At 34.1% G+C, this 26,336-nt stretch overlaps 1 protein-coding gene across 1 annotated transcript in view; it reads right to left on the bottom strand.

Moving 5' to 3' along the window:
• Nucleotides 1-26,336, bottom strand: part of LOC150084829 (uncharacterized) — a 97,781-nt gene that overhangs the window by 43,960 nt on the left and 27,485 nt on the right. The window contains exon 3 of the mRNA XM_090376365.1: nt 15,511-15,618. Coding sequence (XP_090232491.1) covers nt 15,511-15,618 — 108 coding nt within the window. The remainder of the gene's footprint in view (nt 1-15,510; nt 15,619-26,336) is intronic.

Genomic DNA, 26,336 nt, shown 5'->3' with positions numbered 1-26,336 from the left:
ATTTGTTCTTCTGTTCTTTGCATTTATATATGTGAAGAACTCCTTAACTGCACTCTTTGTCTCTTCTTTATTCCCACTCTTTGATCTCTCCCAGACTCAGTAAAGATACTATAGTGAAAATTATACTTCGCTTAATAAAACTTCTTTCTCCTTCAGAAAATGATGAACATAATTCAACGATGGAAGACCAACATGGAACAGAACATGTGTTCCATAAATTCTTTACAAAATAAGGAATTGCCTGACTTCAATGAGATTTTAAAAGATGAACTTGAGTTTAAAATTAATGAAATATGTTGTTGCTAAAAAAAGTTCAAAGCCTAAAAAATATGGACTGAGATGGTCTACGATTATCTCAGTACCTGAATAGAATCCGAAAGGGCGTTTTCTGCCACTAATAAAATAATGTATGTACCAAAATTAGATCCAGTTTAAAAGATCATACAATTAATTACTTGTGTTTCTTAAGAGCTCACTTTATTCGACAAGTAGTGTGGACGCTTAAACATAACTAAACTTTGCAGTAACAAATATCTATTTTTTTTTTTTTTTTTTTTGTTTTTAGAATAACTGTATTTTAATGATTTTTTTCAGAATATTTATTACTGCAATAAAAGTTTAATTGAAACATGAATTCAAATAATCACAGTACTTGTTTTTTTCCTTACTTTATTGCACCTAATTGTCATCAAAATTTATTGAGATAAACATTTGTTTGTGGAATACCGGTTTCATAAATTAAAAATACCGAAATACCAGTATTAAGATTTTGACTGGTATTGTAAGCCTTAGTCACGACCATAAAACAAAAACAATTTGCACTTTTCAGTTTATTGGAGTTTTCTGTTAGCGCATCTAATTATAAACAGGTAGTAAAATTGATCTTATTGCATTTGCAATAATACAGATAACTGGCATTTTGTGGGTTTTTACGTTATTATGGTAAAATGTGTTCCCTTTCACTGAAATCTTCAATCATATAAGAAACAAATAAATTTTCAGAATCTTCTCTTCATTCCTATTTACTTATTACAATGATGAAGAGAAAGTGACCAACGGAAAGTGGAAGTGATAAGAAACAAAACAAAACTGATTTAGAAATGAAGATGAAAATGATTAAGAAGTAAGAAGCAGGACGAAGTTTGTCATTTATTGTATGGGAATTAGGTCTCGCTACTTCAACAGTGAATACTATTTCGAAGGGCAGTGCACATATAAAAGAACATGTTAAAGGTTCAATACATTTAAGATCAACAGTGATTACAAAACAGAATTCAGGTGCTATATCGAAGATGGAAAAGCTATTAATAATATGGATGGAAAATCATATTCAGAAGCAAGTGCCCCTGAGTCTAATGGCCATTCAAGCAAAAGCAACAAGTATTTATGAAGATATTAAGGATAAGTACGGTGAAACCCAAGTCAAGTTCGTGGCAAGCAAGGTTCAAGCACCGTGCTGGTTTCCACAACATTAAAGTATGCAGTGAAGTCAGCAGTGCTGATTCTGCAGCAGCAGAGAAATTGTGACGTGTTCGAAAAACCCCCTTCTAAATTTCCACAGCCCTCAACCTCTGCAGCAGCATACTTATAAGCTGGAGATGTTCATTCTGGCAACAATGCTCAAAAGGTATAACTTGCTGATGTTGTGCCTGTCCACTCCTTTTTTCATTATATAATTTTGAAATTTTTGTAATTGCACATTTTTCCTATGCATGAGATAAAAAAAAATTTGAATAAATAATTCTATTTACACATTCCTCGAACATTTCTTTTTTGCTTCAATCAAATTCAATGGCATAGTTGCGAGTACTCGTAAGCATTTAGGGAAATTCCAACTTACGTAAAACTCAACTAATGCAGAGTTCCGCGGAATGCAACCCTTACGTAAATCGAGGAGTGCATGTACTTGAAAATAAAAGTGGCTTAACTACTGAAGAGATGAAAATCAAAGTGTTACAATTAAGTGTGAGTAAGGTAATGATGAAATATGTCTAATAATTATACTGAAAGAAGTAGCAAAATTAATGGCATAAATTTTTTTTTTTTTTTTTTTTTTTTGTCAAAACAACAGCTTTATGTTATCACAATTGCTGTCTTTTGCTTTTTCCTTCAGTACAATCAGACAGATTTCAACAGTTCCTTGCTCACACTTTAAACTGAAGGCATCTGTTAAAGATAAAGGAGGCATTTGCATTTCTCAAACCTATAGGTTGACACAAAGGATGAAATGAGCAATTAGACCAGAAAATAATTTTGTGCATGAGAAAATTATGGAATTCTCGAAAAGAATATCGCTTACATAGCCAAATGTCCAATTCATGCCAGAGTATCAGCAGGAAAAAAATCACATGCCTCTGTTAAGGAGAGATCATGCCCGATTAGTCATGATCTACTGTAAAGTCTAATTAGTTCTTAGGAGTTACCAATCCATATTAAGTTGTTATAAATTGCCAATATACAAGTGGAATAAAGAATGATTAAATTGTAGGAGGCAGTTATAAATAGCCCCTGCTCCTTGTGGCTTAATATCACAAGTGGTGTCCCACAAGGTTTGATAGTCCCCTTTCTGTTTCTAGTGTTTATTAATGATAACATTTCAAGTTTGGCTCTTTCAAAGTGGATTTCTGGACAACATGGATGTTATCCAAAGTGATATTTTTAGATGAATTTAGAAGTATATAAAAACTAATAAATTATAAAAGATAAAGGTGTTTATGCATTTCAGAAATAACAATGTTCGAACCACTGTTATTTCTGATTTTCCGAAATGACCCTGATGAACAGATAGGGCATGATGCTAATCAGGAGAGTGGTTAATGATCAACCAAGCAGCACTCCTTCAGGAGACTTTAATAGGCTTCAAAGTAAGGTCAGAAAATTGGCAATTGTGTTTCAATTTAAAATTCCCTTTTTAATTAAAAAAAAAAACAAATCTGTCAGATGTCATAGTAGTAGTAGTGGAAGACTGACCTAGCAGTGCTAGCACTACCTGTAAAGCCTAACTTGAAAATAATGAGCCCATGCTGACTGTTGATAATACCATGCTTAACACACACAGATTGTACAGAAAAGTATATATATGTGTGTGTTAAATGCCAAAACAAATAAGGTTATGAGGCATCAGTGTATATTATACATCTCTACATTGCATGTCTGCATAGGTAGCACAGTGGTTGCCACCCACTCAGGCATTTTCATTCCATGGATGGGTTTGGTTGGTCTCGAAAGTGAGTGGTGGGATTTTTTGCCCATCAGTCTTCACAGGCTGACCAGAGAACATATGCAATTTATAGACATAATACACATGGGCAGATAAGATAGCTGTTTGTTGGCTCTAATATGAGGGGTTTTACATTTTTATTATTTTTTGTACCTTCCAAAACAGAGAAATTATGTACGGAGTACTTGTTTTTTTTTTTTTTTTATCACTTTCCCAAAGCCACATTTGTAACAACTTAATTTGCAACAGTGGAGAATTGAATTTGTTCTGCCACAAAATATTTCTTGCACATTTCTTGCTAACTATTTGTTCCTTGGTCTGATATGAGAAATATTTAGTCAAGGTGATATATTACATGATTTTTTTAAAAATAACTATTCTTATTCAGGATAAGAATTACATTCAACAAATTTTATTTGTTGAATGTAATTCGTCATGTTTGTTTCAGAGCGTATTGGATGTGTTTCTTCACGTTCCCTTTGGTGATTTTTATTCAGACAATTGGATATTTCCCCCTTGTTAAATCAGATAGTGTTTTCTTCTTTCCTTTATTATTTTATAGTATTTACAAAAAAAAAAAAAGTATTTTTTTGGATGATCTTTCAAATCACAGTAAGTACATATTGTAGAATATGTAAGAATAAAGGAAACAGCAAAGCAGAAAGTTGGGCATAAAATATAAGTTTATAACCACACACAAAAATTTGTTTAAAATAAACAGCACAAAAAAAAAAATAATAATAAAAATAAATAAATAAATAAAATAATAATAATTCAACGTCCAGTTTCTCTGAATGCAATTTCAGGTAAGCCACTTCAAAGCAAGCTTTGAAGTGGCTTACCTGATTGCAAAATCAAAGATGCCACACACAATAGGGGAAATGCTCATCATTTAGCTATTGGTATTATCATAAATGTAATAAGACCAAGTTTACTACCCGTTTATTGCACTAGCAGAATTGCATTAACAGAAAATGCCAAATTATTTTTGTTTTATTTTTATGGTTGTGACCATCTATAAATGTTACCTCCAGAATTGTGCTTTAGAAAAATATCAGAGAGGCATTCACAAATGATTCTTATAACCGAAGATGTGATTCTAATAAATGATGCAAATGTAGCGCATTTTACTGATTTGAATCGATTCTTTGAAATTTGATTCTATAAAGCGGCTGATTCTAATAACCAGTGATCACTATAACCGATGCTTAATGTATTTTTTTTATCTGAATTAAATGCATATAGGGCAGAGAAAAGTGAGAATTATTATTAATGTTTGAATACGTTAAGGATTAAAAATAGGGAGGTTACAAATGGTGCGAATTAAACTACAGTTAAATGTTGTTACAAGAATAACAATTAATACAAAAGAGGGTGAACTGAGAGCAAACAAGACAGTGGCCCGTACTAGGGAAGATGGTTGGTTGGATTTAGATTTTACTGGCACAAACGCGACTAAGGGTATGCTGTGCCATACTAGGGAAGAAGGGGTAATTTGCAAACAGGCGAGAAAGGGTTTCAACAAGCGGGAGAGCAATGGGACTGCCAGATCAGGTAATTAAAAACATTTGATCCAAGCAGAAATTTTGAAGTAAACAGGAAATAAGTTTGGATAGTCTGGCATTTATGTCAAGGAAACATCACCCATATGGCAGATTTTTTTTTTTTTTTTTTTTTTAGGTAAGTTGTTAACATTTTAGTAAACTGTGAAAACATGAAAATAGGGTTTTTGGGGGCATCAGCATTGAAAGAATCGTAATGCTGCGATGTTAAATAAACAGGAAATTTACAAGAGGAGGGTTTGGTTTGTGCACAGTTAGTTGTGGTACAGTTTTTTTTTTAATTAAAAAAAAAAAAAGTCCAAAACTGCTGAGGAAAAAGGGTTCGGATGCCGAAGTGAGTTGGAGTTGGTTTTTTTTTTTTTTTTTTGAGTTTGTTGCTTAGAAATCGTGGAAGCGAAATGGAAAAAAAAAAAAAAAAAAAAGTAGCGAGGCAGAGACGACACATTAACATGCAGACTAAAAATGCTGGCTGGGGGGTTTGCAGATGAGTGAGAAATGCATTTAAAGTTTAAGGTAAATGTGGAATCGGTTCTTTCCAAAGTGCCAAAGAATTTAAAATAGCAGCCCATTTCATAATGCAAGTCTGTTCCAGATTTTATTGAACCCCAAACTCATAAGCTAAACTCAGTGAGAAATTGATTGATAGTTTCTTTCAAAACTTTTTTTTTGCAATGTACAAGTGAGTTATTAGGTTGGATTAGATTATAAAAGGGGTAAGGAAGGAAAAAAAATAAGGGAATTAATTATAGAATAAATCACAGGTGCAGTAGGATGAGAATGTGGTAACCTATATTATTATCAATGTGTTAACAGATGATAATAAAACAGATTAGGTTCTGGGTAATATCTTAATGTGTGAAGGGAAGAAAAAAAAATTTATTTTATTCAGAGACATTGAGAGAAAAGGGGAGCAACTAAGAGAGAAATAATTGATTTGTAGTAAGTATTATCTATTATATATTGGGATTTCATCCCAAAAATAGTAATTGATTGATGTGTTGATAGGTGAATTGCAGTAAGTACTACTGATTTAAGGTGATGAAAAATGGTAATTAATTTGATGTGCTGATAGACAGGTGATTTAATAGAAATAAGTGATTCGTCGTAAGTACCACCGATGTAAAATGACGCAAACAGTTACTGATTTTATGTGCGTTGAATAGATACAAGTGTTTCTCAACCTGTGTGCCGTGGAAAATGCAAATAAAAAAAATAAATAATAAATCCAAGTTTCATAATAAAAAATTTGTTTATTTACGCTGCACCAATCCCAGCCTCTTCCAGCAATGTGACGTATTTTGATTCCTAGTACTAGATCTGTTCACCTTTTGATTCCTAGAAGTAGATCTATTCAGCCGTTCTTATCATTTGAGGGTCTCTCCCAGGCACCCTGCAGTTGTATAAGCGCAACTTGTAAGCAGCATAATAAAAAATTTCATTTGTGTTTTTTTGTGTTTTAGAAGTACTTTTTATGCTTTTATATCTCTAAAACATCACAGTTAATTCATATAGAACAAGTATTTTAAATTAACTGTAATAATACATTCTAGAAGTAACTTTCTTTTCTTGGAAAGTTTGGGCGTCCAGTATCCATGTCATCTTCTGCGTGAAGATCTAGGATAGGTTAATTTAGGTCTGCATTATTATTGGTATCCATGTAATTTTTTTTAGAAATTATTAGTGACAGATAAATTTTTAGTGAAAGGAAAGCAGAAGAGAAAAATTGATAATAATGAGCTTGGAGAAAATGACAAAAACAAGCAACCATCAACTTCAAAAAAGAAAACATTATTGTAAATACGATGATGATTATTTGGGGATGGGATTTTCACATGCTAAACCTTTGTGTGGAATGTGGTTTAAAATTGTCAAATGAATCAATGGTGCCAAGTAAATTGCAGCGTAAATTTTTCTGTTAAACATGAGAATTTATCGTGCAAAAAATTTGGAGTATTTTAAAATACTCCACAGTTTTGGACTAGAAAACAAGGTACAGAATTTTATATAGTACAATATCTGATAAAGCACAAGCCAGCTATTTAGTAGATGAACTGGTGGGGGGAAAAAAAATCCCACCTGATTGCAGAAAGTCTGATTTTACCAGCATGTCGGTAATCATGAAAAGTATTTTGGGAGAGGAAGCTGAAAAAAGAATAATGACTGTACCACTTTTGAACAGCACAATTAGCAGGCGTATAAAAGAAATGTCTGATGATATCGAAGAACAAGTTGTTCGAAATACTAATAATTTTGGTGACTCTTTACATTGAAAGTAGATAATTCAACAGATATTAGTGGGAAAGCCCAATTAATAACATTTGTGAGGTTTATCGAAAATCACAATTATATTTTTGTGACAAACTCAATGAAAGAACCAGCCAAGATTTTTTCAAAGTAACGAATAATTATTTACAACTTAGAAAAAACACTGTTTTAGACACAGAGAAGTTCCAAAAGTGAAAACAGTCATACCTGATGAAGCGGTTAAAAATGGTCATTTATATCAAAACTAGACCACAAAAAATACATATTTTCAGAAAATTACGTGAGGAACTGAAGTCTGCATCATTTTTCTTTAATGATGTACACCGAGGTTCGATGGCTATCAAAAGAAAATGTACCTATGTGTATGGAAGAGTTGCACGAGGAAATGCTCATAATTTTTTCACTGGAGCAATCAACATTTTGTAATTATTTAAGTGATGAAATTTGGTGCTGTAAATTAGCTTTTCTAGCAAAATTATTCACAGAGCTTAATGAATTAAATATCAGTATGCAAGGCCCATAGGAAAATTTACTCACTTCTACTGACATTGTTCGCCTTTAAAGAAAAGTTGAATATATGGAAAAAATATGTAAATGAAAAAAAAAAAAGTTTCCCCTGACTGCCAAAACAAATTATACTAAATTCCATCCCTTGATACCAAAAAATATTTGTGGGCAAAAGACCCATTTGCAATAAGAAAACTTCCAATTTTAGAACTTAATCTGCAAGAGGAAGAAGAATTGGTTGAGATTAGTAGTGACAAATCACTGGAAATTCACTTTAATAGTGCTAATATTAGCAAAATTCAAAATGAATATCAATTAGAAATTTATTGCCATTTTCCACTTCCTATATTACATATTTTCCTTTAAATTTCGTGCAATTCATGATGTTCAGAAAAGCACATTGAAAGCATTTAAAACAAATAATAAGTGTATTATTAAATATACCCAACAGAAATAACTTAGTTTATTCACTCTGTGAGATTACCAAATAAAAAAAAAAAGGGGGGGGGGGGAGGAAGGGTTGTATTAATGTAAATTATGTATACATATGCGGCATATTTGAGAATAACTGATGATGTTTTGTAAGATAAACTGTCTTGCAACATAGTTCCTATATATATGATTTGTATGTATATATTTAAATTTGCTTTATATAAGTCTAAAAAAAATCTATTCACGTAAATTGTGTTATATAATGCCTATTAAAATGTTATTTAAAAAAAATTTGTGTCATCTTCATGCTCTGCTAACACACCATAGAAATTGGAATTGTCTGAGAGTTGTGTCCGCCCGTGACTTCAGTAGGGTGGACATCAACAAGACATCTTATTTTAAAGAAATCATAAACAAATAAATAAAAATTAAATATAAATAAATGGGCAACATCAGTCCAATCTGAGGTAGTAACAGTATCAGACTCTCTACATGGGCCAGCATCCTAGTGGAACTCTTTTGGCACCTTATGGAATCCTGATGACAAAATAATGTGCTATCTGCTGTTAAGATGATTTACCTAATAAAATGGTCACTGTGTGTACATTAAAAATAAAAAAAAATTATGAATGCAGTATTTGGCTTTATGATGAAATATCATTTTCATAAAGATATCCACCAGTGTAAGAGAAGAGCACAGAGAAATAATGCCAACAAACAACAATAAAAAATTTGTATAAAGGTAAACCTGCATCGAGGATCAAGGGAAGCATTAGAAAACGGGGGTTTAAGATTAAACTTTCCTTCCCCCAGGTTATAGAGAGATAAACACTATCACACTTTATGCACTCTATCCGTTTTTTTAGAATTTTCATGGAACACACAGCAATTAAGAAAGGAAGTTATTTCAATTCTGCATTATATTACTTTCACACACTGCTTGACTGCTCATTTAGATTCAATAGATTATTCACCATTCAAAAACGGTTGCTAATTGAGGCCACCTGCTACCTGACAAGGAGCCCATAGCTCTGAAACTGTTCATAGCAGCACTTAAGTTTTTAATGATTAACAAATTCATCTTTGCTAATGTTACTCAATTAAAAATATGATGATACAGTGCATACTGCTTATTGTGATCACAGATAATGTTTTATCATTCACATAATGTTATCACTTTTATGAAGTCCCAACCAGATGTATAATAATACAGAGTTTGTTATAAGCCTATCAAGTTTATGTCATCGCTTTTTGCCTCATGGGGTTTATTTATTGGTGAGGTGTCAGAGTTATGTCGGAGTTTACATACATTTCAGAAGTAAACAGATGCCATTTTGAGCATAAAAACCGAGGATGGAGAACTTTCCCATTGAGAGAAAAAAAGTATTTGATTCGGCAAATTTAAATTTAGAAATGACATAGATTAAAAATAAGCGAGATAGACCCTGGTGCCTTTTAACTGAAGCACCATATTTATATACAGTAAAAGTCTGAAAATCCGGACTGCTCAGTGACTGGGTCAATCCGGATTTTCAGATTTTTTCCGATGCTCAGGCAGTACTTTTAAAATTAAATTTAAGATGGAATGAAGAAGAGATGACCGGGTAAATTTTGAGTTTATTCATTAGCAAATAAAGCATGCTTCATTTATTGAAATGAGCAGTTTTAAAAGAAAAAGGAAGTCAACACCTGACAAATATGTAAACAAATTTTCACCACAAAAAACAGAGCATGTAATGCGTGAAATCATGTTTAAAAATAAACAATGTAAAAGAAAAATACAGTATATAAATGAAAGCAGAACAGACATATTTCATATAAATTAATTGTTTACTTTTAGTTTATTAACCAAACATTTTCAAATAAAATACGAAGTTAGAAAAACAAACAAATATTGATTTGTTCTTTTCCACGATTTCTGTTGCGTCTGTTGCACTGCTTGTGAATGGAATATGTGCAGCTTCTACTCTATCTGCTGCACTGCTTGACGCTTCTATTGCTTTCTTTAAATACTTTCGTATATCATCTTGTTTAAGACTTTGTAATTTCTTTGTGATAAAATTATCACGCACCATGCATGCCGTCTTGAAGACTGAAGCTATGGTTTTATTCCATAAATTTAATAACCGTTTCAATGGACTTTTCTGCAGTAGCCCAGGATATCTTTTCTTTTTCAACTTTGTTGTTTTCTTAACCAGAGTCTTCTGAATAATTCTCTTCTATCTTATCAGGAGTTATAATACTTTGAATAATTTCTTGATCAGTCAAAGTCGCTGCAACTTCAACATCACCTTCAACGCGTATCCACTCTGCTATGTCATCAGCATTAAGTTTGAGAAGAGGGTTGTTTTCCATCAGTTCTTTCACTTCAGATGCCTTCAGCTTTATGTGAAATCTTTCAAAATATTTATTTCGATCAGATTGCAGATCTGCAAACATCATGTTCAAGCCATAACTTTCACCACGCTCTTAAGAGTTACAGACTTGACTGCATTTCCATGCAGTCGCGGGTGAAAATGTTGCATCTTTTATTGTAAAACTGAGTTCAAATGGCTTTAGGGTCAATATTCTTATGCATCATTTTTATCATAAAATCATTTTTATAGTGACATTTAAAGTTTCTAATGACTCCTTGATCCTTCGGTGGAATTAATGGTGTTACATTTGGTAGCAAGTAACAAGCAAAAATATTCCTGCAATCAGGCACTATTTGCAGGCTTCCCCAATTTTCAGGTTCTGATGAACTGATGGAACAAAATCATGAACAAACCAATCACGAAATATATCTTTGTCCATCCAAGCATTCTTTTGGGCTTTATAGGTCACGGGTAAGTGCACAATTCCTTTAAAGGCATTGTAGGTGCTGAAATTTGCAAATCACCAAAAGCTTAATTTTATGCTGTGACCCAGGCCAAATACTAGTGATAGATATAATCAAGTAATTAATAATCAATTATTTCAACAATTGGAACTGATTATATGCAAATTAGTCAATTACGAAATTGGCAACAGTGGTGACTGAATGGAACTATATGCAGAGTGATAATAGCACTTTAGTTTGGTTAACATTGGATTAAATCCTTCATGTTGTGTTCTTCCCCCCACCCCCAGTTAAACTTTTAATCACCCAATTTGCATATAATTGATTATGACCATCATGCAGCTTTCTCCACACTTCTGCTACACCTAGGTACAACCATCAAACTGGTAGACCACATACCATGACTCATCACACAAAAGCATACAGTTCTCTGTTGGTCCAAGGTACAAGAGCGAGCCTCAGATGAAGCAATTAGTGGCCTATGGACCAGCTGCACAAGTGGTAACCAATATCATGCAGTATCCGGAACAATGTACATTGCTGACATGCCTTCCATTGTCTCCGAGGCTTGCGTGTGCTGCAATAACACTGATCTGCATTCTGAGCAGACAATTCTTTGCAGGGCTCTCCTGTCATGTTCTGTCAGCTTCAGAGGTTTTTGCCAGGTCTTTTTTGCAATGGTTTCAGCACATTTCCATTTTCAGATTGCATCACCAATTACTGAGCTAGGGATCTTCAGTGACGTTGAAATAACACATACAGAATGAAAATCTGTTAACCCTTCTCATCACAACATCATGAATTCACAATTGTACAAGTGTCTCCTTGAAGGCCTTCAAGCATATTTATTGTGTTGTTTGACAAGCAGTTCTTTGGTAGAATGCAACCAGCTATTAAGAGGGATGTCTGGATATTAATGGTAGGGCAGCGTATGTACACACATACAAAGGGTACTAGGAAAGTTTTGCAATATGACACAACAATGAATCACAGGAAGCTGCTTGTTGCTGCATGTTGAGACATGTTCATACGTGCATAGTAGCCGCGCCAAGTCGATGGGCTCGGTTATTCATTAGTAGTGAGAGTGTAAAGTGCTTGCGATGGCATCGTGGTCACGAAATGAGATAAGGACAGTTTTGCGGTATAATTTCGTGCGTGGTTTAACCATAGACCAGTGCTTAGAAGAAATGACTCTTGCACTAGATGATGATTGTCCACATCGTACAATGATATTCAGGTGGTATAGAGAATTCCAAAGGGGAAATTTCACTCTGGAGGATTCTGAGAGGCCGGGAAGGCCACGAACGTCAGTTACGGAGGAAAACGTTACTGCTGTGAGGAAAATGCTTGACGAAAACAGGCGAGTGACCTACCAACAGATAGAGGATACTTTGGGCCTAAATGCACCAGCAATTCGTTCGATTCTGCAAGATCATTTGCACGTGAAGAAACTTTGTTCTCTCTGGGTGCCGCATCAACTGACTGAACAGCAGATGACACGACGTGTGACTTGGTGCCAGGAGATGTTAAAAAAGTTTGATAAGGGACAATCTCGGTATGTGAACAACATCGTGACAGGTGACGAGACTTGGCTGTACTATTACGATCTGCCGACCAAGGCTCAAAACAAAGTTTGGGTCTTTGATGATGACGACACACCCGTAATTGTCGGAAAATCCCGATCTGTAAAGAAGAAAATGATAGCTGTATTTTTCAAATCGAGTGGAATTGTGGAACGTGTCGTTTTGGACACGCAGAAGACAGTCACAGCTAAGTGGTATACTGAACAATGCCTGCCTAAAGTCATTGGATCTATGAAGAACCTGCGGCCAAAGTCAAGAATGGACACCTGGTACCTCCATCACGAAAATGCTCCAGCTCACCGCGCCAAAGCCTGCACCGAATATTTGACCACGACAGCTCTGAAACTTCTCGAGCACACTCCCTACAGTCGAGACCTTGCTCCCTGCAACTTTGCAGTGTTCCCGCATGTGAAAATGAAGCTAAAAGGGAGGCGGTTTTCCAGTGATGAGGACCTTCTACGGGCTTGGGACAACGAGTGTGCTTTACTCCCTAGTGAAACTTGGCAGAACTGGTTTAAAGATTGGTTTCGGAGGATGGAGAGGTGTATTGAATGTAGAGGAAATTACTTTGAAAAAATTAAATAAACAAAGCTGTATTGCAAAACTTTCCTAGTACCCTTTGTATATATAGCAATACAGAAAAAAAAAAAAACTTATTACCAAATTATTTTGTTAACATGTAGTGTGGAAGGTGCAAAACTTGGATAACTCATATGTTCAGTGTATAGTTAATACAGCATGAAAATTAGCTATTTATATTAAAAAAGAAAGAGGCCTTATGCTGGCTGGGGCCAAATGTCTAGCAGAAAACAGAGCAGCATGGAGGAAAATAGTGACTGGAAGTCTTAACAGTCCAGGAATGATTTGTATTATCACAGTGACCTGCATGTACATCCACTGAATATAACAGATTTAGATGATCAAAAATCAAATAACTAACTTATGTGATTTATAGTGAATTATGTAAATAAAATGATGAAATAAATATCCATAAAGAAACTAAAGAAGTCTTCTCGCTTTCATAAATTAGAACCAACTGAACACATGTTCACATACTCATTGTACGTAATGACACTACAACTCATGGGTTTTGCAATTTGCTACAGCAATTTTGCAGTGCAAGAGTGTTATACAAAATGCTTCCCAATGCTAAATAACAATTGATTATGTATGAATGTGTTAGAAAGGTGAATTTCTGTCATATCTAGTTAAAAAATGTTATGGCTGATGTATAGTTTTTCACATCCAATCTTGAAAATGATTCGGGCCCCAACAACTTGAATTAACTATTCTACCATATAAAATTTTAAAAAAAGCTAATAATAATAAAAACATGCTAGAGTAAAAGGCAGTAAACAAGCATGAATATTCAAAATTCTCCTAACAAATTCTGATACAGAGTTCTTGATCATGTTAAGTACATATTTGTATTAAAAAAGTATATACCCCGCTTTACAATATTAATCCGTTCCAGAGACACCACCATATCGTGAAGATACTGTATGTAAACCCAATAACACATCGTTTTTTCGTAATTTGTTTCACGACTTTGGAAGTTGAAATTTTCACTATATAACTAAGCTATTTATCTCTCTAAAAAGTGATTTTTATAATGGAAATTGTACATATTGATTAAATCACTTTAACTAGTGATGCAAAAACACACGGCCAACATGTTTACAAAGGCTGCTGTTGGCTGAGAGGAAGGACCACGTGCTATGGTTGGAGACAATCGGAAGCCAAGCCCATCGTAATGTGAAATAAGAAGGCTCCTCTTAATATGGTCACTGGTTGGTAGAATCAGCTGCTTTATAGAATAAAACTTCAGAAAACTAATTCAAATCATTAAAATGTGCTATGCTTTCAGCGTCATCATATGTTTGGTTATAAGAATCAATTCTGAACACCTTTCTGATATTTCTGGAGGTCTCTACAATAAAACAAACAATTTGCTTTCTGGTTTATTGGGCTTTTAGTGCAATCTAATTATAAACAAGTAGTAAACTCTATTTTATTGCATTTGTGATAATACCGATAGATGGAATCGGTAGGATTTTACGTTATTATGGTGAAATGTTTTCCCTTCCATGAAATCTTCAATCATATAAAAAACAAATTCAGAACCTTCTCTTCATTCCTATTTTTTAAGCTTTGTAAACACTATTCTCACTTGGGCAGATCTGTGTCAGTTGCAATTTGTGCGTGCCACGTTCTTTGTTATTGATTGCTTATTTTTTACTGTTTTTTTTTTTTTTTTGTTAAAAAAAAAAAAGTCAGTGAACAGAAATAAATTAGTTAGCATGTATGTATTACAACAGTAATTAAGCTATGTACATAAGCATAAATTTATTTTTATTTTGCTAATTAGCAAGGTAATAACACGTAAATTTGTGCTTTATATCTTTACTTTTATAGCCTGTGGATAATATTCCTCCTATTTTTGCTTATCAGAATCACCATTTAAAATAAATAACTGGGGCTTACCACATATCATATAGCGAACAGAGAATCCATCATAAAGTGGGGGGGGGGGGTCCACTGTATATGATTTATTTTTCTCTGTAGAATCATATAGATCTCTTTGCAGAATCCTAGGGTTCCATGTAAATAATTTAAAACATACTGGACTAGATCGAAGTTCTACATTTAAACCTGCATGATTCAGATTATGAAACATAGGCAACACAACCAGAACTAGAGAACTTGCGACTTTTAAGATATAAATGTGGAAAAATAAGAATGGAATCTGTTTAAAATAAGATTCCATGGATCAAACCTTAACTGAACGTCTAAACTGGATATAAATTAAAAACAATATGCAGGTAATTTCAAAAAAACGCATAATCAATCATGCAATTTTTGATAATTTCCATATGACAACAAAATATGTATACTAACTGCATACAGTTATATGCAGTTAGTACACTATTTCATTAATTATAACATGTGAGTTTATACATTAATTACCAGTAATGACTGCTTATGATGTAAAGACTGCTGTTTGTTCATTCATTTATTTATTTTATTACTCTGTATAAATGACTGTACAGACATACACATTAACTATGCTTTGTGGCCAAACTGATCGGCAACACAAAAGTGAATTAGGCAGATACTTACATACCGAAGACATGCTCATAGAACATTGCAGTAGTGTGCTGCTTCGTTTTAGTGGTTCCTGGGTTACACTGGATGGATAGGAGTGTAGTCAAATTAAGCCTCTTTTTCCTATGGAAGAATTTTCTTATAGTAGCAAATATGTAGAAATTAACTGGTGATGTATAACATAATCAGCATGAGTTGAAGCAAGTCTCAAAAAGGGGAAGAAGAAAAAAAAATACATATATATATAAAAAAAAAAAAAAAAAAAAGTGCCCATTTCCAACCCCAAATCCAGATGTGTCAAGAGAAACACACACTGGATAAAGAACTGGAAAAACATATAAAAAGAGACTATACAGTGCTAACATTAAACCCAAACAATATCCATCGAAAGTATAGTGATTCCTTGATAATAAGTTTACACACAATTCATTCCTCTTATGCAGTGTTTCCACTGGGGAACTTTTCCCCCTCATTTATACCTAAGCATGGCCTGCATTCATTATTTACATGGTTGAGAACAAACTAATATCTTGGAAACCATAGAACCACTGGAGGTAATTATAAATATATACATTTTTGTTAATAAAAATTGATAGCTATTTATTAGCATTAACGTAATGTAAGAAAACTAAATTTCTTGCTAAAGCCAACTATCAGCCACTTTAGTGATGTCAAAATAAATTTTAGTTTGATTATGGAATAATTTATTTTATATTTCAATCACAAAGATAAAGTATCTATTCCCTTTATTTGCATCAAAAGCTTATTTTCAATCTTCCTATTATAGCACTATGCCCCATGATGAAACATGGCACTTACAGATCAACCATCCATCCTACTCCACCAGCTAAATTGGGGAGTAAGATGAATGGTTGGTCCTCTCTACCAAGGTGAAAATGCCCTCAAAAGGAAAGAGATTTCAGGATATAAAGAAAAAAACATAACTGCCAAACTGGACACCATCACTTTGGATGCCTCTGCTGACTCACTTCAGGAACTTTTAGAATAGTATAGTATAGTATCTAAATAAAAATAAAACCTTTTTCGAGCTCCTTCACTTTGTGTTCCTTTTATTCCACAAGTCCGGGAACTTTATTGCCACATCTCATATATTACATAATACATACATAAACAACTGTTCTGAGTATTATTTTACTGAAAACTAAAAAAAAAATCTCAGTAAATCCATATCGTTAACATCAGTATGGTTGTCATTACCATTTTAGGATTCAGAAAAAAATGTGTGTGCATGCATTTAATTTAGTGCTTATGTTTCTGATAGTAAGCACACAAAGGAAAAATAAGTGTTCTAATACGGTTCATATTAGAATTTTTTGACCTAGTGCAATATCATGATATAACTGAGGATGGATGCACCAAGTTAAGAAATGATACAAGACTGCTTTCTTTTTCTAACAAGTCACCAATCAACTGAGTAGTCACCTGTATGAAAGATACCATTATTTATGCATAACAGAGCAGTGGAAACTGCTGGTAACTGGATGCTAGGGATAATTGCCATCTGACAAGTTTTAGGTATGTTAACACACACATCCATTGTCTTCACCGTATCTCTCCTGCATATAGCAACTCTATTCCCAGTTTTCATGAAATTTTATAGTTCAGCCTTAGCTATGCTTAGAGATCATAGAACTGTGTTTTATTAAGTGTTCTATAAAGTTATAAGTTTAGTGATTAATTGGGAGGGAGATACTATTTACTTTTCGCTTCTATTAATCACAGAAAAATGAAAAAATAATAATAAATAACAATAATAATAAAAAAATAAATAAAATAAACAAAAAATGTTTTTCTTAAACCATTTAATTTAAGAGAAAGAATCAAATGCATCTGAAATGTAATGTCTACAAAAAAGTATTTAAATGATATTTACACAAAAAGGATTTTTTATTTATGGGGAGAGGGGATTCTAGATTTCCACATAAATGTGATTCTTAGTTCACTATATAATACAATAAAAATTTAAAGGTATCAATAACTTACAGCACACAGAGTTAGCAGGGAAACTAAAAAAAGGGTGAAATAAGTGAAATATTGGAGTTACGAATGTTTTCAGACACTTCATTCTTAGCCACAAAGTCTGGAGATCAGGTTAGTGCGCTTGAAGGGAAAAAAAAAAAAAAGATTTGCTTTCTTTGTTCCAACTTCTAAGTGTATATAAGACCTGAATATGATTAAGTTTACAAATACTTCAGTCAACTTAACTTGCACTTATTAATGGAAGTATTCAATTTGTAGAGTGAAATTTACAGACAGCACTACACTGATTAGGGAAAAAAAAAAAAAAAAACAGAATTTCTTAAAATCAAGTGCACCACTGGCTGTCTGTCAATTTACTAGTTACAACCCCATCATAAAAGTAACTGACTGCACTGTAGACAGTGTCACACGTCCACACAAAGCTATATAAAGCAGACAGTCGGGTTGGCTAGTTGGTTGGCATAGGTTTTTTAATGGTGCATCAGCAATAAAGGATATAATATTCCAAAATTGGATCATATAAAAGATAGAGGTGAGAGATCAGTGATCTACAGAATTAGGTTGCTATGTCAAAATGTATAAGGATAAAAATCAGTAGAAATGGTATAAAAAGCACATTTTAAATAAGAGGTAAACAGTTTAATGATTTTAAACAGCCCAAATCAGATGACATGTGGTACTTGTTCATCACCAGATCTGACAGTGTACAAAAGCTGTCAGATGGCTAAATCAATAAAAGATGAACAGCATTCATTTAAACTAACTAGATGTCAAAGATGAAACCAATATGGTTTTAATGTAAAAGTTACAGTACACAAAACATTGCCTGTTTTATTACTTAGTATGCTATACTAAGTCAATTGTTAACGTCTCTTTTTTGAAAAACAGCTGCTTAACAGAATCGAACAATTTTATAAAGAAATTTTATTTTTAAGATTGTTTAAATATTGTTTAGATTAATCAAACTCTTTAAAACATCTTAAAGTTCATTCTTAGTCAGTTGTAGAAGGTTAAACTGATGGACATCAATTTTGTGTATAAGTTATGTTTTGTTCCTGTGAATTTTGTAAGTACGAATCGAAAACAATATAAACACTCAATTTAGAGTGTTTCGCAGCAAACTTTTTACACTCAAGCAATTGTTTTCTTAAAGGACACTAAGTTTCCAAGAACCCATGGGTGTTCAAGGAAATCTAAACTTAGCTGACAGACAATATTTTCATAGAAATACCTTTTCTAATGGAATTAAAAAAAAAAAAAAAAATGGACACAGAAGGAAGAAATTTGTCTTACTCTATTATATACCATTTTATACAACTGAATGGTAGAATATATTTAACACAGAAAAGGAAGTACACACAACCTCAACATTGACAAATAGATTAAGGGTTGCAATTCTTACATATGGAAGTGGGGGGCATGGGGTATTCAGCCCTCCTAATTTACAAAAGTGTGCACGAGATGATGAAAATATAGAGAGGAAGAAACAACTTCCGCTCTACATTTCCTTTACAGAGAAGACTGCCAGAGTTTGATTATAGGCTTAACACATTTGCTGCCACGAGGGTCCTTTCTGGCAGAGAAGTGCCTTGGGGGTACTTCTCTGGGGTTGTGGAACAGGTAGCCACTGCCTTTTAATAAATGGAAGGGATTTCATCTGTGAAGAATCACTCCAAGTAAATCTGTTGTTTGTAGCATTCTAACACCAACAGATGCATTTGAACGAGATTCAGAATTCACATCACATGAATAAAATTCTATTTCAGTATCAGATGATACTATGAAGAGTTGATTCAATGTTATCAACAATACTATCCATCCTTGTTCCTTTTCAGTCGATGACCCACATTGTGGATGCATTATAACAACCTGTTATTATGAGTAAAATTTTATAGGAAAAATTTTTTACACAAAATTTAAACAATGAACTAAGGATGATGACCCCCCCCCCCAAAATTAAAGAATTAAAATTGAGTAAATAATCTTCAAAAATTTACCTTTTCTTCATATGGAAGATACTACACTGGATTAAATAACTTTAACATTAGCAAACTGCGAACCAAATATACAGCTTTTATAAAGCCCGTTAAACAATGTGATTGACACTAAGCAAAATTCCAGCCATATCCGCCCACAGTTCAATCAGTGCATTGCTATCGAATAGATGTTCATTTCACATGCCTTTCCTTTTACAGTGCTTATTGCATCAAGGCAGAAAAATTGTATTTCATTTTGATGAAAGTTCACATTTCGGCAGTAAACATGTTAATCTGATACAGCTTACCTGTGACTTGTCCATCCCACGACTGTTGCCACTGGGTGTCTAAACTGGTATGTTACCTGCCTGTAGTCTGTATAGGAGACTAACACATTGTGACTATTGAGTTGAGTTATTCTGGCAGCAGTGTCCTCCAAATCACTCCCACTCACTTTCTAATTTGGATTGGGATTCAATAGAAGCAGAGGGAAAACATTCAAAAATGCAGCATCTGCTGAACCAAGGAAGGATTGAATGAGAATTATATCTTATTACCAATATGTGCTTAAAGAAGCTGTATAAAACATACACTTTTTAAATAACTAAGTTTTAATGTTGTCTAAGGCTACTTTTATTGCATAGAACTCTGCTGTGTATTGCTGCATTCATGGAGAATGCCTCCTGGATACAGTACTATGTGCAAAAACAGTATCTGATCCCACAAATGATTCTGAACTTGACCCATCAGGGAAGACAGAGTGCTAGTCTTTACTCCATTTTTAAAGAAGTTGTATGATGGTAATCAAGTAGGTCAGAGCAAAGGGTATGCCATAATGACCAGGGAATGTTGTCTACCATGTTGTTCAAATCTCTAAGTAGCTCTTGGATCAAAACCAAAGGTTGGTGGGTTGGGGGTATTGTAAATATTTTACCAGAGTGGCTCAAAAAACAGATTTTCATGTCGGTGGGATGGTTGGGCAGTAATTTTAGTTTATAAAAGTATACTATAGCAACAAATACTTTCATCAAGCTGATAGAGGCTGTTTAGTTGCTTCCCTGTATTAAATTCTAAACAAGAGATATTCTAAATGCTCCGCTGGCAATGCAGATGGCCCAATTGACTAACAATCAAAGTATGATAATTCTAGCTGATGCATATGGATAGGACCCACAGTCTAGTTTGGACTGAACAAGAGCATGATCAAAGCAGAGTAGAGTGCAGCAATCCATTTCATTTGGCACAGAGTTGCTAGATGAGAAGACACAAAGAAGGTATAGTCCCCAACCCCCATGCACTTCATTCGCAACTGATGGATGTATTGGAGGAATGTCAACTTATTATCAAATAAGTTTGAGAACTGTCTCAGGTGCCACTGAAATGACATTTTGTCTAAGCTTTAGTTCTGGACCAGAATGAAGGCACCATTTGCAACAAAAATGTACACAAACAACCTTCAGAGGTGAGAACCCAAAACCATTAGTCACTGTCCAGGAGTTTAGGTCAAGGGCCTGCTGCAATTGTCTCATGCTGCATGACTGCATAAAAAAAAAACTTAAGTCATAAGCATAGATGGCAATGTTTAATAGTTGAAAGTTGTTCAAGAAAGTTTCAGAATTAACTTTGAAAGAAAAAAACTGACACAGGGTACTCCTACACCAACTTGGAAAGTCTAGTTTAATAAATTCTTAAAAAAAAAAAAAAAAAAAAAAACACTGCAAGGTGACCTCTAAAACCGAAGTTGTCTTTTAAAATTCAAAATCTCCAATCTATGTCAAAGAAAACTGATGCCAGGTGCTCACGTTTGAGGAAAGCATCTTGGAGAGATGTTAAATCAATGATTGATTCCTTCAAATTATTCCTTAAAAAGCCACACTATCCTGTAAAAGTCATTTTCTTAAGAAGATGCACAAGAAGGCCATTTACCATTCTTTTCAGGATCATATAGAAGCAATTGGTCAGAACTAGAGAACTAGCTGTTTAGGATTTTTGGATCCTTTCCTGATGTGGGGAAGGCAACCCCAATTGAATTATGCCACGAGATCAAGAACTGTTTTCCAAGTCAAGTACTAAAACAGCAAATGTTCAATTCAGCAAGAGAATGGGCTAACAGCATGCTGTGACTTCTGGTACAGTATTAAAGTCTGCTCCAGACAACTTGATGAGAGTATTATGGACATTGCTGCCCACCTATGGTGTTCATGCACAAGTGTCCAGAAGTACCAAGATTGGCTCAACAACCAAACATCTATCTAACAGCTGTCCTGTGGTCAGAAGCAGTTTGATGAGAGTGACATAGGATCAAAAGAATCATACAGCAACAGTGGTACACAAAGGGGTACATGAGAATGTGTTACTGTCAACGGATAGGGTATAGTAGCAAAACTGCAAGTACAGTGAGCACAAGGCACCAGATCTGATTCAAGATAATTAGAAGTTATATCCTAACATTTCAGGTATCAAAATATTAATGATGATTAAATAGATGGCAACACAGACATAAAATAAACTTGGGTGTGGGAAAGGAGATGATTTTTAAGAATGGATAAGATGTATTTGTGATAAAATATCTTTAAATAGTGGATAGTTATAATCAAACTGCATTATGCTTCAATTTGGAAACCCATAAACACAGCTTGGATGGAGGGGCTCTTGGAGGTAATATTAGCATGGATGGAAAATGTTATTCCAAGAGTGAGCAGATAACTGATACCATGATTATACTATCTCCAGATATTACAGAAAAGAACTGCAAAACACAGTAACTAGTTTTAACATTTTTTTTCTAATGTAACTGAATCACTTTTGCAGGTAGAAAACAAGTGTATTATTTAACATGCCATAGTGTATTTTATTGAAGTTTATCCTTTCCATATAATATCCAATGTATTATAGGGAATGGAATAGAGTTTATCAAAGCTATTTACTCTTTTATTTAATTATATCCTTCACGGTAAATGAAGCTACAGTGTACTAGTTAGCCAAAATTAGAAAGTCTAGTTCAATTCTGCAAAAAAAAAAAAAAAAAATTCACAGAAGAAACAAACCTGGAGTGAAGTTGCTTTTAAAGGGCATTACAGTAACTAAACATTAAACTGTGCCACCAAAGTCAGGAGTTCAACTGCCTTGAATTAAGTAAAAGTTAAATTATTAGCAAAAACTGTAATACAGTACAAGGTGTCGACAAATTATCCACCTGATTATGAAGCTCAAATAAATTTTTATTATTATAGCAGGTATTGTAACACAGTTTGCTGCAAAAAACTCAAAAGAATTTTTACTCAATTTCTTATCACACAACTGCACTTCGGTAAATCTCCACACAGGCACCTTTGATAGCACACAGAACATCAAAACGATAGCTGATTTCATTCCAAGTGTTTGGAAGCATCTCTTGAGAAAAGTCACTGCCTGTTCAAATCCAGTCTTTTAATTCTGTGACGTTGTTAGCTTTTTTTTGCATACATCCTGTCCTTTACATAGCTCCACACAAAGAAATCAATTGGTGTGATATCTGGAGAATGCAGCAGCCATCCCAGCCAATTTTTGAGGAAATAGTGCACATGCAAGCTACAGTGTGACAGTGGTGCCCTATCATGCTAATAGAACACATGTGGCTGCATATCTTCCAGCTGGGGATACAGCATACAATTCAAGCATAAGAAAAATGGCCCAATCACTCGGCTGAAGGACAGTGCACAACCGCACATTAACCTTATGACTATTACATTTGTGCTCACATCAGAGGTGACAATTTTCAGATCCCTGTATGCAAAAATTGTCACCTTTAGATGGAACATCCCTTCATCGCTGAAAACATCTCACAGAAAGTGATCATCTTCATCTATACAGCTGAGAATGTGAAGAGCAAATTAAATTCCACTTGTGATAATTTCTTAGACAATTTGCACTTTGTAAGCATAAAGTTTCAATCTCTTGTGAACCAACCCTGTGCAATGTTGCTCGTGATATTTGCAGCTGCAGGTTGCCCAGTGGATAGATTTTGTAGGACTTCAGGAAAACACTTCCTGAATTTCAAACTTTATTTGCAGATACACTAGACCTACCTGCTCCTTTCTGGTACAGCATAATGCTGGTTTCTTGAAACCCTGTCAATTGTCACCCCCATTGATTGTTTAATAGGTGAATCTTTCTGGGAATTCCCATTTCAATGCTTGCTGAGGTAAAAGCTGTCAAATGCATGACAAGAAAAACTCTGAGTTGCTTTGATACTGCAGAAAACCATTTTTAGATACCTATTACAATAAAATTTTAATCTAGCTTCATAATCAGGTGAATACTTCATAGACAGCCTGTAAATATTTAATAAAAATCCAGGATGTTTTTCGTGAAATTAAAACATACAGAAGGGTAAATAATTACACTGTCACTCTGGAGGCCTGTAAACTCAAAATGTTAATCACACAGAGCTAAAATTACAATGGGCAATACCCAGATTGTACAGAAGTGAAAGTCTAGCTCAATGGCAGTGTAAGTACCCATAATTGTCAGACAGAACCATTCCATGCTGTCTGTGAAATTCTATTTCACTTTATTTGATATGCCTCCACTCAATTTTACATTTGAGCAGAGGTGTATCGATGATGAATCAGAGAACATATGGCAGAATCAATTCTGAGAAAGTCTTCAGATACTTTTATGGCCACCTTTATGCCTTCTGTTTAGACAGAGTCAGGGACAACATTCCTGGCTCCGTTTGGGCTCGCAACTTGTGTTCTCACTGGACATTGATGTCGAGGCTGTACCAATTGGACCTCCTTGGATTTATGTGCTTGCAGAGAGCCAGAGACCGGCCTCCACATCATATTGTAGTGTCCACTGTATACGGACTTACCAGCGACATTGGAGCGAGGGGCTTGTTGCTCTCTCATTCTCCGTGTTGGAGGAATTATTTTTATTGAGAGATAATTACAGCAGATTTGCTGAAGTTGTGAATTCAGTTTTCTTACGCAGGGTGACGCCAAGACAGTAGCGACCTACTTCCTCGTGGAGTGAGGCGTAATGGGTCCATCCCCTACCACGAGGCAAAATGTCGATTTTGATTTTACTTGTTTTTGTCACTTTGAGTTGACCAGTTGGTTTTTTGTTATGATTTTTACTAATCTACCAGATGGCTAGAGTTCTCAAGAACACAATGAGAACTGAAATCGCACATGGGCAAAGGTCCAGGTGGCTACTTGGGATGGGAAGTTCCTCAAATGACATTGAGTATCATTGTATAATGCAGGTTTACCAACTAATTTTGTCTTTCTTGGACACTTTGAAATAGTATACTGCTTGTGAAGTGACAGTTACCAATGAATATAATTTCTTATTTCCCAGCTGCTTGGCTGCCTAATTTACTGAATCTCATACTATGGGACTGATGGCTGTATGATTATCTCAAGGACAGCTTATCTAGGAAACAGATAAAGAAACCAAACCTGGCAAACTCAAGATGGCCTGCAAATATTCCTAACTAAATTCTGCATGCAACTTAAAATGCAATTTCAAAACTTCTAACAATCTTATTAACACCAGATCTATATAAACTTGTATGGCAGGGAAAAAAAAAAAAAACTTCATGCCAGTGTCACTTTTTTGGTACTGTTTCATCAGTCTCATTTCTGCATGTCTAGATATTGTCTTTCCAAAATTTCAACTTGTGCAGTTATATTTTCCAGTCCTCTGAAATAAGTTTATAATAATCTGCATTTTGCTTATTTTAATGGCCAAAAAGTGTCATTTTAAAATTAAGCACGGTAAAATAGCACGCACATAATATTGCATTCTTCTAGCATTTGAAGGTAGCCATGCTTTTTTTTTAAAAAAATAATACTGATGTATATCAGAGGATGAGATTAAATGTATGGTATACAAAAATTGCAAGAGAAAACGAGTACTGAGTGACACTTGGGTGTAGGTTAAAGGGGAAAAAAAATTACAATCAGTGCTAATCCTTAGGTATTTAGAGAAAACAAACATTTAGTTCGATACAAACACAATTGCCTGCTTAACAAAATAATCTTAATTATTAAATGTATACTACCAAATTAAACATAGCATATACAAGCATCCCATTTTGCATGGCATAGATTCAGAAATATTCCCCAACCCCATCAAAGTGGGTTCCTTGAAATTAACATTTCATGCAAACACCAGCCTCCTCTACTTAACTATTACTAACGTATACTGAACGACTCTCATCTGAATTTCTGAAGCAGTGAAAAGTTTAAAATTTGCCCTTTTTACTCACCTTTTTGCTTGAATCCCAATTATGACCTCCAATCAATGAAGAAAAAAACAGCTTCTACGTAAAAGAAAAACGGAAAATTGTGACCGGCATTACATTTCCCGCATTAAGATTAGAGTAAAAAGTTATTACACTTTTGTTATATTTACACCTAAACTAATTGATTATTATGGCAGAATACATACTGTAGATTGTTTTTTTTTTTATTTTTTAGTGAACAACACATGACGGGAAAAAAATTTGGTATATAAAGCAGCAAGCTTCACAGCAGATGAAGCTGTACAGAAAAGCATGTTTACTGGACTGTGGTCTTAAGTATTCCAGAATAAAAAGGTTTATACATTACTACTGATGCTGAGTAACTTGGTAACTACAAAGCTGCTCAGCATTCAATGTGTTGACATGAAAAGTATGATATTTTACAAAGCCATAAAGAATGACTTTTTTTAATGAAAAAAATAATCAAATAAAAAAAAGCACCAGATATACAAAAAAAAATTACTTTAAACTTACTAAGCTCACCTTGTTGCAAGAAATCTCTGCAGCTTTTAGCAGAGGTGAGCAAGCAATTTTAATACCACAGTCATTAAATTAGCCTATACTTGCCCCAC

The sequence above is a fragment of the Mastigoproctus giganteus genome, chromosome 6 (assembly GCF_048544385.1).
Source record: "Mastigoproctus giganteus isolate SK-2022 chromosome 6, ASM4854438v1, whole genome shotgun sequence".
Classification (NCBI taxonomy): domain Eukaryota; kingdom Metazoa; phylum Arthropoda; class Arachnida; order Uropygi; family Thelyphonidae; genus Mastigoproctus; species Mastigoproctus giganteus.
The sequence above is the reverse complement of the archived record's forward strand: the minus strand, read 5'-3'. Positions and strand labels throughout refer to the sequence as shown.